Consider the following 16,047-nt stretch of genomic DNA (forward strand, 5'->3'; position numbering starts at 1 on the left):
GGTTCAAACTCACAAATGATGAGATCATGACCTGAGCCGAAATCAAGCGTCAGTTGCTTGACAAACTGAGCCACTCAGGCGCCACAGAGATTTTTAAAATAAGAATGAAAGACTGCTAATATATCTTTCAAAGAAAAAATATCTGGGATGATTTTAAACGTGATTATGTATTAAAACAAAAGGTGAATTAAATGCTTAGTCTTCTAAGCACAATAATTTAAAAACTTGGTAACTGACACAAAACCTGGTACTTTAGGTAAAATTCTTCTGTTTATTTATGAATACATATATACAAATGAAAATACACATGAGACATTCGCACTATATATGTGCTAGCTTTTATTATATGTTACTAATGTTTTCAAGGGCATGAATGCCTTTCTTATTTTTGATGTCCTGCATATGATTTAAGCGGGTCATTTAAAGTTACTAATTACAGTCTAATGTTCTGCTTGGTGGAGTTCATCTTGTGTTTGCACAATTAAAATTCTGCTTCTACTCGGGTGTTGGATTTGCAGGTTGGCTCATGCAATGATCATTCTGGCAGAGCTAGCAAAATGGTGCTGGCCACAACTAGTAATTGTCTTAGAGTTCCCTGTTTAATAACAGTGCTACATCCCTTTCCCAAGACCTCTTGTCAGGTGCATAGATGTGCACATTAGCCATGCTTTATAAAGCAAATCAAGTGTTTCCGTGTAGGCTGGCTCTAGATCCTACAGATACTATCATTTCTGTGTGCATGTGGCTAGGAGGTAGATCTATAGTAACTGTACAGCACACTTTCACTTTCCTAAAATGGAAAAAGAGCTCTTTATTCTGACTTGTAGAATATTCTGTCTTTTTCAGGGTCAATATGCATTTTAAATTTCAAACATTTGGATTATACAAAAATACACTTAAACCAGACTATAGAATCAGGCTTTTGAAGGCAAAAAACCCTTTCTTTCCCTCTCAAGCTTCAAACCAACTGGGAAACAGACATGAGACATATACATAGAGCTCAAAATATCAACTTTAATACTGGAAATTCCATTGGGAAAAATGACTGCATATCTGTACAGAAAAGGACACACTAACATTCTGTCTTCCCACTAGATCTTGCAACAGTCCACCTGAGGGAAAGTTTGGTTCAATGTAGAAGATTCACTTAGTGAACCCCACTAGTCTGGGGTATAGACAGATGAAAACAGGAGTAAATCCCCAGTGTCTTTAATCCTGTTGTAGATTAGCTTCACGAAATCAAGAAACGTGAGACAATGGTCAGGAGGTGGGTGTGTGTGTGTGTGTGTGTGTCTCACAGATGATCTGTTAGTTTCTCAAGTATTTTATTATAAGATTTTACAGATAGAAAAAATTTCAATAAATCTCTACAGAGTCAAAGTAGCACTGGTTTGGGGTATATAAGGTAATACTTAACAACACGCTGTGATATATAGATTGTGAAGACATCTTCTTTACCCATTCATCTGTCAATAGACACTGGGGTTGCTTCCAAGTATATACACATCATTCAGCCATACAAAAGAATGAAATCTTGCCATTTGCAACAATATGGATGAACCTAGAGAGTATTATGCTAGGTGAAAAAGCCAGACAGAAAGATAAATACCACACCATTTCACTTAAATGTGGAATCTAAAAAACAAAACAAAACAACACAAAACAAATGAACAAACAAAACAGAAATAGATCCATATGTACAAAAAGCAAAATGATGGTTCCTGGAGGGGAGGAAAGTGGGGGGTTGGATGAAATAGGTAAAGAGGATTAAGAGGTACAAACTTCCAGTAATAAAATAGTCATGGGGATGAAAAGTGCAGCATAGGGAATATAGTGAGTAATATTATGATAACGTTGGTGACAGGTGGTAACTACTCTTGTATACAATTGTTGAACTACTGTTGTACATCTACCTGAAACTAATATAATATTGTATGTTAATTATACTTCAATTAAAAAAAAAGAGTGTTTGTCAATTGCACTCTTGTGTCCCAGTTTCTGTGGGAGGGTAAAAACCAACTTTGCCTTGCTCCCAAACTACCTTCTGTCATGAAGACGTTATGTCAAAAAGAGTTCATTTTTCCTTTGGATAAAGTCAATTAGCTAACACAGAGGGTCATCCCAGTTACCAAGTGAATTTAGGATGAACTGAATGTCAATCCCAAAGTTGTGACAAATGGTGCTGTCAAATCCTCTTATTTGAGGACTAGTTATTATTTGAGAACATGCATGGGATAGGTTGTATCTGCTTGCTATACAAAGGGTAAGTTTTCTTTTTGTCTGCAGTCTCTTTAGGGGATTGTCTGTGACGTCCATCATATTCTGCTTTAATGTGTAATTTTTTCAGTAATAAAATTGATTTTCTTTTCCTTCTACTTTTGTGGAGAGGTGTTTTGTGTTGTCAGGAGATCTGAGTTTTAATTACATTTCCCCAACAAGGTGAATAAGAATTGTCAAGCACTGTTGGAGGGAGGAGAATCTGAGACAGCTCTTCTGGAAAGTTATCAGAAGGTATTCAGGAAACTATTTGCTTTTGGGCCAGTAATTCTGTTCCTGACATATGTCTTGGAGAAATTGTCTGTAAGAAAGCAATTACAAGGCTGTTCGACACAGTGTTGTTTATTGGAGTCAACCTAGGTGCCCAAGATAGGGGAACAAGCAAAAGGTAAACCTTGGTAGATGTGTATACTGTTCAGAGTATAGAAACAATAATCTACCTGAACATTCAGAAACAAAGATCATAAAATAGTACTGAATGGATTGATTCAGTACTTAATAGTACTGAATAGAACTGAAGTATTGATTCTTTATCAATAAAATTTATAGCACAGTGCCATTTATATAAATCAAAAATACAGACCTACAAAACAATACTGCCTGTTTTTCAAAGAGAAATACACAACTCAAGGTTTAGAAGAAATATTAGATTGTGGGGGGTGTGGTTGAGATGGGGGTGGGATTGGAGAAGGAACTGGAGATAAAAGAAAGGGCCTCCTATGGACAAATGATGATAATGTGCTATAACCTGAGGGATGTAACTGACTTTCTGAGCCAGAGGTATAAATAAAAGACTCAAAAGAAAGGAGGTAAAGAAAGAGTTCTCACACACAAAGAACTGCTCAGCTCTCTAGTGAATTAAGTAAGACTACCATCCCTGGTTAAATTCACTGTCATTCGAGTTGCTACCTTATAGCTAAATATAACTGGGATAGTAAAATGAAAAGGTTATGTTGTCTGCAACAGAGTAACACCTTTACAATTCCATTTGGGCTGTCTTTTAAGAAAATCTTGTCCATTAATTATATGTTAGCAAATCATGGACAAAGATTATTTAACTTTTTCAGATAGACCATTTAGAAATACCATTCTGTTCATCTAATTAAAAATTTCACTTCAGAAAACTCCTTTTAATTGAATAATATATGTTCATTACCAGATATTAACAATGAGAGCCTCTGATGATTTTATAAGAACTACATAATTATCTCTCCACTGCCAAAGTAAGCCCTAAATTATACTGCGTTCACTTTTTTATGATATATCAAATTCAAACATGGGACAGGGAATTTTCACAGATAATCTAATAACATCATTAACAGAAAAGTACTAATTTGCAGAAGGATCAAATGTCAACAAGAACACAAAAATTAAATTAAACTAGCATTTGAAATCTTCAGGTTTTTGGTTCTCTGGAATTAAAGGCATTAAAAAGCCAAACTGTAATTAGATGTCTCCACAGTTCTCCAGCAATAAGGATAGGGCTTTTGGGGAAATAAATTTAACAACCAATTCAAAAGGTTTTAATTAACAATTAGCATGCAACTCAAGATTTTCTTATGTAGGTTTGAGAAGTCACCTCTATTTTGTTGAAATGATTCTTGTTTAAATCAGGCAGTGATACAGTAAGCTTGCTACCAGTTTACAACGTATTTTCAGATTCAAGATACTTTTACCCATAAGTAAACAGATTTAAATATGTATGTATTAGTCTTTGTCTAGAATATAAATAGAGAGATGAATGAAGTCTTAATTCACTAAAATGTTTATTTAACACATTGGAGTTTTAGCAGTCTCATTTTCTACTGTTTCTTGAACAGACACATAAACCACATTATAAACTTTAAAGTTGAGAAAAGGAGATTAACAAGATCATCACTGGTTTCATATTCTTCCTGTGGCTTTTAACTGTAATCCAATACTATCCCAATACCATCTAGAATATGTTAACGACAGGCAATTCTTCCTTTAAGAATTGCTCAGGACAAAGGCTTTAGTTTGGCAAATCACCAATGATTATTAGCCTACAGCTACACAGGAACTCTGATTCCGTTGCTGACTGGCCAAATCCTTGAGTCTTAAAATTACTTGTTTATATAACATAAAGAAAACTGTGTGTTAGCTCTTAGTCTTTTACTGGTCAGGAGATTCACAACAGATTTCTAACAATGTACTTTGATAATCTCTGTACTTTATCCAAAAGACCTGCATTTCCCAAAATGAGAAGCTTGATGTATAAAGTTCACCTCTTGATTTCTGATCCCAATTTTTAATCTAAAAGTTTAGATTCCTAAACTATCCTTATCTAGTCTTTATATCCTAAGATGAATACTTGCTCAGGCAGCTAATATTGTTAAACTAGGTTTTCAAATAATATTAAACATACAGATCTGAATCAGATTTCACTGGTATTTGTTTCAAATCCTTAAGCCACAAACACTTCAATTAATTTATTTTTAATTCACCAATTAATGACAAATGTAAACAAATTCCTGTGAAATAAGAAATGTACAAGGAAAATTAGTCTATTTTTTCCATGTTCGTGTTTACAGTGAACAATATAGAAAAAAACAATTGAATCATGACAAGTATGTTGAATTGTTGATAGTTATAAACGGAAAGAGACATTTTTAAAATCTGCACTTCTATTTTTCTTGAGAAAGTTTAAAACTAGTCTATTGAATGAGGCGGCCATCTGGTGACGGAAAAGAGCACTACAGGCACTATTTTGCATGAACTGAACGTCATAAATATTCTATGCAAACCAACTGAACCACAAAAAATTCAGCAGCGCTGTCCAACAGAAACATAATAGAAGTCGCATGCGTAATTTAAAAATTTCTAATCGCCTCTTTTAAAAAGTAAAATTTTAATAACGCATTTTTATTTAACCCGATATATCAAAAATAATACTGAGTCTTCAAAATACAATGTGTATTTTATAGTACACTTCAATTCAAGTGTTCAAGAGCCACGCGTGGCTGTGGCTAGTGGCTCCCATATTGGGACAGGCAGATCTAGAAAATGAAATGACAGCTACAGTTCCTTTGATTTTCCTTTTACTGAATGCATTCATTTCTCAGCCCTTCTGCTCACCCTTTAAAAAAAAAGTTCCTCCCTGTCCCTCTTTAAGTTCTACTTTATTTTATAAATATGTTTTGCCTCCTGAACATTTTGGAATATTTAAAGGACCCTCCAGAGCCGGTCCAAGAACAGTAAGAAGACCCTTGGAGGGTCCATCTCCTCTCTAGAGGCACCAGGGCATTTGCCTGCCTGCTCCGTCCTTCGATTCTGCTCGTTCCGCGCTCTGCAGCTTAGGCGGTGGTCAGCTACATTCTTGGGGCTCCGAGGCCACGCCAGGGCCGGGAGCGGGGATCGGAACGTGTCCTGGCTGTCTGGTCGCCTTATGACATCACAGCGACATGACTTTTAAGGTTCCAGTTCAGCAAGGCTCCGTCCTTCCAGACCCCGAAGGTTAAAGGCTTTCAATGGGAGACAGCCGGGACTGGAGGAAGCCACACGACTAGGTCTCTGCCATCATGCCCACAACTCGTTGCCTCCGATCCGGTCCTCCGATCCTGAGACAGCAGGCGAAAAGATGCGCGCGGGCACAATGACACCCGCGAGCAATAAGCTCCCCGCCATTTCCCAGCAGCACCAGCGGGGTCTTCCGGGTGGACCCCTACCTCTGCTGATTGGCTGGAGGTTGCCGCCACGTGATCCAGAAACGGATTCGGCCGCTGCTTTTCCCACCCCGTGATGTCCCCCTCCCCACTCCAAGGTCGCTGGAGGCGGAGGGCAGGTTTCCTAGGCAACAGCAGCTGGTCGCGTACACACACCAGGCCCTGGATTAGAGAGGGTGTCGTGCCTGCTGTTGCAAGATAGGGATTAGGAAATCGGAGTGGACTCTGCTCTGTCTCGGATTGCCCGGGAATCCATCCTCTTTCTGGGATAAGGTGAGTGTGCCTCACCTTGTGGCCTTCGGGTGTCTTTGCTTCTCCCTCCTGCCACTCTGCCCGCCCCGGAGAGGAAGATGGGAGAGAAGAAACACTGTGGTCAAAGGACTCCCCCCGTAATGGTGCAATGGAGATGGTAATAATGAGACAGTTCCATGTCTTTATTGAAGGCCATCAGGGTGACCAGAGCAAAGGTTAAGAGAAGAATAAAAGAGAAGGTGGCTCACAGTCACCTGTGCAGCCTTTCCTGCAGACGTTAAGGTACAGAACTGAGAGAATCAAGTGCTTATTGGCCAAATTTGATACTGCTCACCTAGAGCCAGAAAGGTGTTTGTTTGGCCCATCAGTGCTAACAGGTGGATTCTGATCTCTTTATACCCAAGGGAGGAGACAATTTGACCATACAGGGCTTCTAGTTTGTAGAAAAGAAACTTGATTTTTCAGAATCATACCCTACCCAGCTCTCATGGCAGACAGAACATGGTGCTTTATACTCTAATTATTATACTCTGGTCTTGTATGGCAAATATTTACATATTATTATATTATATTCCAAGTTATACCATATAGGACCCTGTAGCATGACAATTAATTCAAACCATTTAACAAACTTTTATGGAACACCAAGCAAGTGCCAGGCACAGTGATAGGTTCATTGACCCTGCCTTCGGTGAACATGACCCTCCTGGTAGGGAGGAAGGACCTGCAAGCATCACAGTAGAGTAGGACAGGTGCTATAAATAGAAAGTGTGCAGGCCTTAACAAGGAAGAGAATGATTATAATACTACCAGAGAGAATTAAAGTCTTCATACAGAAGACCCTTGATTTAAATTTTTAAGGATGTATGGAGTATGCCATAAAGTCAAGGGAAAAAGGCATTTTAGGAAAGGAAGACTGCATATGCCAAAATGCAGAAATGCCCCAGCCCATTCAGAGAACTATAGTTGTGGCCAGACTCTGAGGTGTTGGGAGTTTGTGGTTGATGAGCTTGACAAGCAGGCAGGGGTCAGACCATGGATACCATGAATACCTTCCAAGGAGAGTGGCGTAAATAGATTTACCTTTTGGGAGGTTGGCTGTTACAGTAGTGTAGAAGGTGGATTGGAGGGATGGATGTAGGACTGTAAGGAGAGCATCCAATTAAGGTGAAGTGATAAAGGCCTGAACTAATGCAGAGGCAAATATGATGGAGAGGAGGGGGAAAATGATAGACATTTAAGAGGTATATTCAGAAGGATTTAATGAACAAGTGAATATGGAAGAAAGACTAAAAGAGTGGTTAAGGATATGTCCCAGGGTCTAATATGGATGATTGCAAAGATGGTGCAATTTACCAAGAGAAAGCATACACTAGGAGAAGAAAGCTGGCTAGAAAATATGACTCCAGGTTTGAACGCACTGAATTTAAGATGCCTGTGACACATCGAGATGTAGCTTTCCATATTGGAAATTGGATTTGCACAGGAAGGAAGTTGCACAGCAAAAAGGAAGATAAAAATTAGTAATTTTCACCAAGAAGGAAACAATTGATCAGAAAAGTAGATTTGAAATAACAAGTAGAGGGGCAAGTGGGTGGCTCAGTCGGTTAAGCATCTGACATGGGCTCAGGTCATGATCTCGCAGTTCGTGAGTTCGCGCCCTGCTTGGGCTTCTCTCTCTCTCCGTGTCTCTCCCTGCCCTTCCCCTACCTGGACTCTCTCTCTCTCTCTCTCTCTCTCTCTCTCTCTCTCTCAATCTCTCTCTCTGTCTCAAAATAAATAAATAAAAATTAAAAAAAAATATAACAAGTAGAGAGAAGACACGGGGAAAATGTCAAACCAAAGAAGAAATCTTAAAGAAAGGAGTCATCAACATTGACAAACGCTATGTCAAGGTCAAGTTAAATTGAGAGCTGAAACATGGCAAGTGTCTTTGACAATTAGAAGATTATTGTTGACCTTGGCAAAAGAAATGGTTGTGGCCTGACATATCATCAGTCAGACTGTAGTGAGTTAAGAACTGGATGGAGGTAGTGAAGCATTGCTAATGACTACTCTATCTAGAAGTTTTTCAGCGAAAATATCTAAACCCAGCTACTCATAGAATACAAGATAGGAAGACTTTTTTTTTTAAGACAGGAATGATCTAACATTCGTGTATGGAGGGAAAAGAAACTGCAGAGAAGAAAAGGTGGGAATAAATGAGGAGGAGGAAAATTTGACGGAATAGTATTCTGAAAGAGACTGACTAGGATGGGATCAGTACACACATTTTGGACAAGAGAAAGAATACTTTCACTAAGAGGGGAGTCAGGAAGGGAAAGAAATACATTTTTAGGAGGAAAAGAAATTTAAGGAATGTAAATCTGATGTCATCACTGTTCTCTGTGAAGACGGGAGACAAGATCATCTGCAGAGGAGGGGTGGGAGGGAGAACCTGAGAAGAGTGGCAGAAGTTTAGAATAGTCCCTATGTCATGAATCCCCCATCTGTATGTCTAGCCCTACTCTCACTAGGAGAGGAAGTCGAAGAGGAAAATATAAAATGTCTGTTGTTGAAGACGGAGGCAGCTGAAGTAGAGGCCATGCATTTGTAGTGACTTCAGCTCCGTGCTGGTTATATGAAATGTTTCAGCAGCACTTCACAGTGGAGAGGGGAGGTGATTGGATCAATCTGAGATCAGAAGGGTGAAAGTTATAGAAGCTCCTGGTGGCTCCCGGTTCCCTGAAGGAACTAGAGGAGACCTGGGGTCTCTTAGATGGTCAGGCCCTGAAAAGAACTTCCCCAAAGTGGAGGAGAGTGGGTACAAGCTGGCCAACAGGACACAACTCTTGATGAAATCAGAAGCTTCAGCTGGAAGCCTTGGGTCTACTGATGACTGGAGGAAGCATAGGAGGCTTATAAGTACCAGAGAGGTTCAGGCTCCTCATAATTCAAGTGCAGTTATTCAAATTATAGAATTGGAAGCTTTGTAATTAAATTTTGTTTTGCTAATTAATATTGGATTAGAACAGATTTTTTTCTAAATGAAGGCATTGATGAAAGAAAATAAGATGAAGTGGAAGGCTGATATCCAAAATATACGTATTTTCTCTATCAAGAAAAAGTAGTCTCCTTGAATAAATAGAAGACTAATACTGTAAAGATGGACGTTCTCTTTAGATTAAGCTTTACACTGGAATCTCAAAAACCCAAGTGAATTTTTAAACACTAAATACAAAATAAACATAAATTTTGTTTGGAAAAATAAATGAAAAAGTAGCCAAGAAATTTTTAAAAAAGAATATGATGGAAATTGATATAAATCACAGTAATTAAAACAGGATAATACTATAGGAATAGATAGAGCTAAAGGAGAACACAGATTGGAAAGTCCCAAATTAGGCTCAAATATATGTGATAATTTAGTAAATAACAAAGGGAACAGTTAATTTCTTTTGGAATAGACATCTTGGACATGGACTAGATAACTGGAATTGCCATTTGGTGACTTTGGATGTACTGAGGACAGGCTTTTTCCTTGTGTGGTGGCGGAAAGGTAGGCTTTCCTTTAGTGTTCACAGACATTAAACCAGAATGTAAGGATTTCTTTACTGATGAGAAGGGGTGGTGGTACAAAGCTCTCCTTTACTTAATATGGCATCTGAATAAGCCTAGGGAGGGAAGACTGTGGCCCACATTTATGGACGGGCCTCTGATAGAGTACCTAATCCTCTCAAAGTTGTTCCTTGCTAAGTGCTCCATTGCCTGGCTGCCCCTGCAGCCTATGCTGTAATATATGGGGGGGGGGGGGGGGGGGGGGAGGGGGGGAGGGGGGCAGGGCAAGAATGGGTTAAAGAGACAGTTGCAAGGAAAGATTGGTATCACCTTCAATATGGATCCATCATCTAACTACTTCTCACCATCCCCACTACCTCCACCCCACCACAACCACCATCCTCTCTCTCATGTTATTACAAGTTTCTTTCTTTTTTTTTTTTTTTCAACGTTTATTTATTTTTTTGGGACAGAGAGAGACAGAGCATGAACGGGGGAGGGGCAGAGAGAGAGGGAGACACAGAATCGGAAACAGGTTCCAGGCTCTGAGCCATCAGCCCAGAGCCTGACGCGGGGCTCGAACTCACGGACCGCGAGATCGTGACCTGGCTGAAGCCGGACGCTTAACCGACTGCGCCACCCAGGCGCCCCTACAAGTGTTTCTTAACTGGTCTCCTTGCTTCTACCGTAGACACCTACAGTCTATTTTCAACAGAGTAGATCGGGTGATCCTTTCCAAAACTTAAGACAGCTCATATTACTCTCTCACCCCACCCCCCTGCCAAATCCTCAAAGAGGTTTCCATCTTACTCATAATACTAAAATGTAAAGTCTTCACAAGGGCCTACAGATCACAAGACAGCACATGATCTGTCCCTGCAATACCTTTCTGATGTCACATCCTACCTGTCTCTATTTCACTAGCTGTGTTCCAGCCATATCATTTTCCTTGCTATTTTGCAAACATGCCAACTGTTCTTTTTTTTTTTACATGTGTTCTTCCCTCTGCATGGATGCATTTTCCCCAGATTTCCTCATAGCTCACACTCCTTCATTTCCTTCACCTCTTTGTCCAGATGCTACCTTACTAGAGAAATCTTCTCTTTCCTCCACCCCCTATCATTTTCTGACTGGTAGATATTAGTTCCTTAACACAAAAGTTAATGAATAAGTGATGAATTAGTAGAGATTCCAGTGTATTAGAATAATTTTCTGGCTCTTATTTTTCTTTGTGATGCTAGCTGGGGCCCCTCCCCTTCTCAACTCAGCATGGTCAGACTGTGTCTCCAGTTTACAAAGCCTGAGTACAAATACAGACTCTGATATAAATCTCAAAATCCTTTGATTTGGTTCCCTTGGATGGCTTACAGCCACCATCTTCCCAATCACTGCTGGTCTGAGTTTGGGGAATTTTTTCGAATAGTTTTATAAAACTTCTTTCCTTGGTACATTGAATTTTGGGCTGGTTTATACCAATGGGCTTTTCTCTCAGACTCATGCCATCTACTTCATTTTCATTCAAAAGACCCTTTGCTAATAAAATACTCAAGAATAAACTAACCAAAGAGGTGAAAGACCTGTACTCTGAAAACTATGAAACACTGATGAAATAAATTGAAGATGACAGAAAGAAATGGAAAGATATTCCATGCTTATGGATTGTTAAATCCACAAATATTGTTAAAATGCTTATACTACCCAAAGCAATCTACACATTTAATGCAATCTCTACCAACATACCAACAGCATTTTTTGCAAAACTAGAACAAAAATTCCTAAAATTTATATGGAACTACAAAAGACCCCAAATAGCCAAAGCAGCCTTGAAAAAGAAAATCAAAACTGGAGGTATCACAATTCCGACTTCAAGCTATATTACAAAGCTGTAGCAATCAAAACAGTACGGTACAGGTACAAAAAATAGACACATAGATCAATGGAACAGAATAAAAACCCCAGGAGTAAGCCCACAATTATATGGTCAATCTTCAACAAAGGTGGCAAGAATATGCAATGGGAAAAAGTCTCTTCAACAAATGGTGTTGGGAAAACTGGACAGCTACATGCAAAAGAATGAAATTGGACCACTTTCTTACACCATACATAAAAATAAACTCAAAATGGATTAAAAAAATAAATGTGAGACCTGAAACCATAAAAATCCTAGAAGAGAGCACAGGCAGTAATTTCTCTGACACTGATCATAGTAACATCTTTCTAGATACGTCTTCTGAGGCAAGGGAAACAAAAGCAAAAATAAACTATTGGGACTACATCAAAATAAAAAGCTTCTGCACAGCAAAAGAAACAATCAACAAAACTAAAAGAGAACCTACTGAATGGGAGAAGATACTTGCTAGTGACATATCTGATAAGGGGTTAATATCTAAAATATTAACACACAAAAAAACCACAAATAACCCAATTAAAAAATGGGCAGAAGACATGAACAGACATTTCTCCAAAGAAGAAATACAAGGTGGCCAAAAGGCACATGAAAAGATGCTCAATATCACTCACCATCAGGGAAATGTAAATCAAAACCACAATGAGATCACTTCACACCTATCAGAATGGCTAAAATCAGAAACTCAAGAAATAATAAATGTCAGCGAGGATGTGGAAAAAAAGGAATCCTCATGCAGTGTTGGTGGGAATGTAAACCAGTGCAGCCACTGTGGAAAACAGTAGGGAGGTTCTTCAAAAAATTAAAAATAGAACTACACTGTGATACAGTAGTTGCACTACTGGATATTTACCCAAAGAATTGGAAAACACTAATTTTAAGGGATATATGCACCCTTGTGTTTATTGCAACATTATTTACAATAGCCAAACTGTGGAAGCAGCCCAAGTGTGCACTGATAGAAGGGAAGGATGGATCAAGAAGAGGTGATATATATATATATATATATATGTATATATATATATATATATATATATGTATATAACATTTTTCCGCCGTAAAGAAGAACAAAATCTTGCCATTTGCAACAACATGGATGAATAGAGAGAGTATAAAATGCTAAGAGAAATAGCCAGTCAGAGAAAGACAAATGCCATGTGATTTCACTCGTGTGGAATTTAAGAAACAAAGGAACAAAGGAAAAGAGAGAGATAGACCAGAAAACAGACTCCGTTTTTTTGTTTTTGAGTTTATTTATTTATTTTGAGAGAGACAGAGTGCGAGCAACCAAGGGAGGGGCAGAGAGAGAGGGAGAGAAGGAATCCCAAGCAGGCTCTGCACTGTCAGGACAGAGCCCAATGTGGGGACTTGAATTCACAAACCGTGAGATCATGACCTGAGCCAAAACCAAGAGTTGGATGCTTAACCAACTGAGACATCCAGGTGCCCCACAAAACAGATTCTTAACTAGAGAGAACAAATGGATGGTTACCAGATGGGAGGTGGGTGGGGTTATGGGTGAAATAGGTCAAAGGGATTAAGAATACACTTATCACGATGAACACTGTGTAATGTATAGAGTGTTGAAGTACTACGTTGTGCACCTGAAACTAATATATCACTGTACATTAACAATATTGGGATTTAAATAAAAACAATAACAGCAACAAAATACCTTTCTGAACATCTCTGACAATCAATGCCCCTTTCCTAGCATTGTTACACATTCCTTTCTTATTTTCACATTTCCCTAGTCATTTTAGTGGGATTTAGGGAGGGAAGGTTGGTAAATACATGGACTCAAGTCACCAACTCATTTTTCTTAAAATTTAAACTTATGTACATGTATATAATTATGATTGAATGAAAGTAGACATATACTTTTAAAATACATATTTAAGTAAAATTTTGTTCTAAGTATAACATCTGTATAGATATCACACAAAATCTTAGGTATCTAATTTTATTTTCTCAAAGTGAATGTGTTCCTTTAATCAGCATGCAGATCACAAAACACATCTTCATCAGCACTCCAGAGCCCTTCTTTGCCTCCTCCTAGTCACCCACCCCTGAAAGGTAACCACTATCTGGGACTGCTACTAAAACCATAGATTGGTTTGCTTTCAAATTTTATATGAACAGAGGCACATATTATGAACCTTACTGTGTTTGTGTGTCTTCCTTTGCTCAATATTGTGCTTGTGGGAATCATCCAATGTTGTATACAACAATAGTTTCTTTCTCATTCCACCTCTAGGTATAAACTCAGACTAAATGTGCACTAAAGTCTCTTATGATAAAAATGTTAAGGGAAGCACCATTTAACTCCAAACTGGAGACAGTCCGAAAGTCTACTAACAGAATGAATAAATGGTTTATTATAGTCTTACTTTTGAAAGTAAGTTTATATCTTCTTACTTTTGAAACATGCTTTTGAAAAGCTTTTTTTTCTTTTCCAGTTTTGCCTAGATCTATCCCCGTTCAACCTCTCACGCCTATTATATGTAAAGATAGACATACTCAGTTGTTAATATTAGTTACCTTGCACGCAGCTTTCACCTGCATGTTAACAACTCATGGTAACCACTTTGTATGTTTATGTGTTTTATCCTTACATAATCATACACACATGCATAACTACATATATATATGTATGTATATTTATATACATATACATACATATACATATACACAGACATATACACATATACATACATATACACACACAGACATACACACATGCATAACTGCGGGGGAATTAGTGTAAAAAGTGGGATCATGATATATATCATATCTACATTTTTGCTTTGTCATGTCATCATATTAAAACCTAGACTCCTATATTTTAAAAACAGTATGTGTCTAGAATAATATAATGGATAGATTAAAAATTACAAAAAAACTGAGTTAAATTTTATTGTAGCTATTAGATATTAAGCAGTTCATATCATCTAAAATGAAAACACTGGCTCATTCATTTTAATAAATATTTATTCCCATGCCAGGTATGTCACTAATTCCTGAGGTTTCTTTTCTTCCCTAGTACACTTAGAGAGCTATGTTCAGTTTGGGACACAACCGTGTAATAGGAAGGATAAACTGGAGCCTGTTCAAAGGAGAGAAACAGGGATATCTCTAGTGAGAAAACTAAAAGACATGAGCTGGGGAGCGAGGTAAAGTTGTAGATGAGAGATGACTGTGTTTGTCAAGTATGGAAGAAAAATACTTGTTTTATTTGAACCCAGGAGGTAGAATAACAGTGGGGTGGAGTTATGGACAGACAGAATTAAATTCAAAATAAAAAAGAACTTTCTAACAGAAAGTTTTAGAGATGGAGTGGACAGTCTTGGGGCCCAGATAGATACTTGGTATTACACTGTGTGAAAATTTCAGGCCACATGTGGGTGGTTTCACTTCAGTAGCTTTAAGATCCCTTTCAGGGGCGCCTGGGTGCTCAGTTGGTTGAACATCTGACTTCGGCTCAGGTCATGATCTCACAGTCTGTGAGTTCGAGTCCCACCTCAGGCTCTGTGCTGACAGCTCAGAGCCTGAAGCCTGCTTCGGATTCTGTGTCTCCCTCTCTCTCTGCCCCTCCCCTGCTCATGTTCTGTCTCTCTCTGTCTCAAAAATAAATAAAAACATTAAAAAAAATTTTTTTTAAAAAGCGCCCTTTCAACTTGGAATGACATGACTCTAGAATTTATTTATTTCAACTTTTCACTTTCCTTAACAGATATATTATGACCTTTATTTTTAACGGAAGATGATTGAATGTGAAAACCTAAACCAAGAAGAAATAATTAAGGAACTGGTGAGTCAAAGCCAAATTTATTTTCAATCCATTTGCAAGAATGTTAAGTGAACATTTTTATACTCCTTTCTGGAGCTTATACTCCTTTCTGGTCTACCCCATGGCCTTTGGGAACAGAGAAAAACCATTACATGGTATGACTTTCCTTCTTGTAAAAGTCAAAAATGGCATTGGTGCAATTGGCAATTTATAATTTCTAATGGCAAAAATATTTTCTTTTAATAGGTAATAACCCAATTTCTTCTTTGAAACAGTGTTTATGCAATGGTTTGTCTTACGAGATGGTTGGACAAGAAGGATCAGATATTTCAGAACTGGAGATGTTTTTCTCAGGGTATCCCCGTATAGTTGGATTATCATTATTTCCTAATCTAACGAGTCTCACCATTGTTGCTCAAGATATAAAGGAAATATCAGGACTAGAAACTTGTTTACGGCTTAAAGAACTTTGGATTGCCGAATGCTGCATAGAGGTAAGCGTAAACACAACCTTATGTGAAGTATTTTATGCCGAATTCTTTGGCTTTGGGAAAAAAAATTCCTTGAAATACATGCATGAGTCATAAATCAAAACAGATGAA

At 38.2% G+C, this 16,047-nt stretch overlaps 1 protein-coding gene across 7 annotated transcripts in view; it reads left to right on the forward strand.

The window, feature by feature from the left end:
- The first annotated feature begins 5,817 nt into the window (after positions 1–5,817).
- The window catches only part of LRRC9 (leucine rich repeat containing 9), a 119,509-nt gene continuing 109,279 nt past the window's right edge, over positions 5,818–16,047 (forward strand). For all 7 annotated transcript variants that reach the window (XR_006705055.1, XM_045451138.1, XM_045451134.1 and 4 more), the window contains exons 1-3: positions 5,818–6,233; positions 15,389–15,466; positions 15,721–15,939. Coding sequence is in view for 6 of the 7 variants with exons in the window: in XM_045451138.1 (XP_045307094.1) it covers positions 15,419–15,466; positions 15,721–15,939 (267 nt within the window). In the remaining variant the exon portion in view is untranslated. The remainder of the gene's footprint in view (positions 6,234–15,388; positions 15,467–15,720; positions 15,940–16,047) is intronic.

The sequence above is a fragment of the Leopardus geoffroyi genome, chromosome B3, assembly GCF_018350155.1.
Source record: "Leopardus geoffroyi isolate Oge1 chromosome B3, O.geoffroyi_Oge1_pat1.0, whole genome shotgun sequence".
In the NCBI taxonomy this organism is placed as follows: Eukaryota; Metazoa; Chordata; class Mammalia; order Carnivora; family Felidae; genus Leopardus; species Leopardus geoffroyi.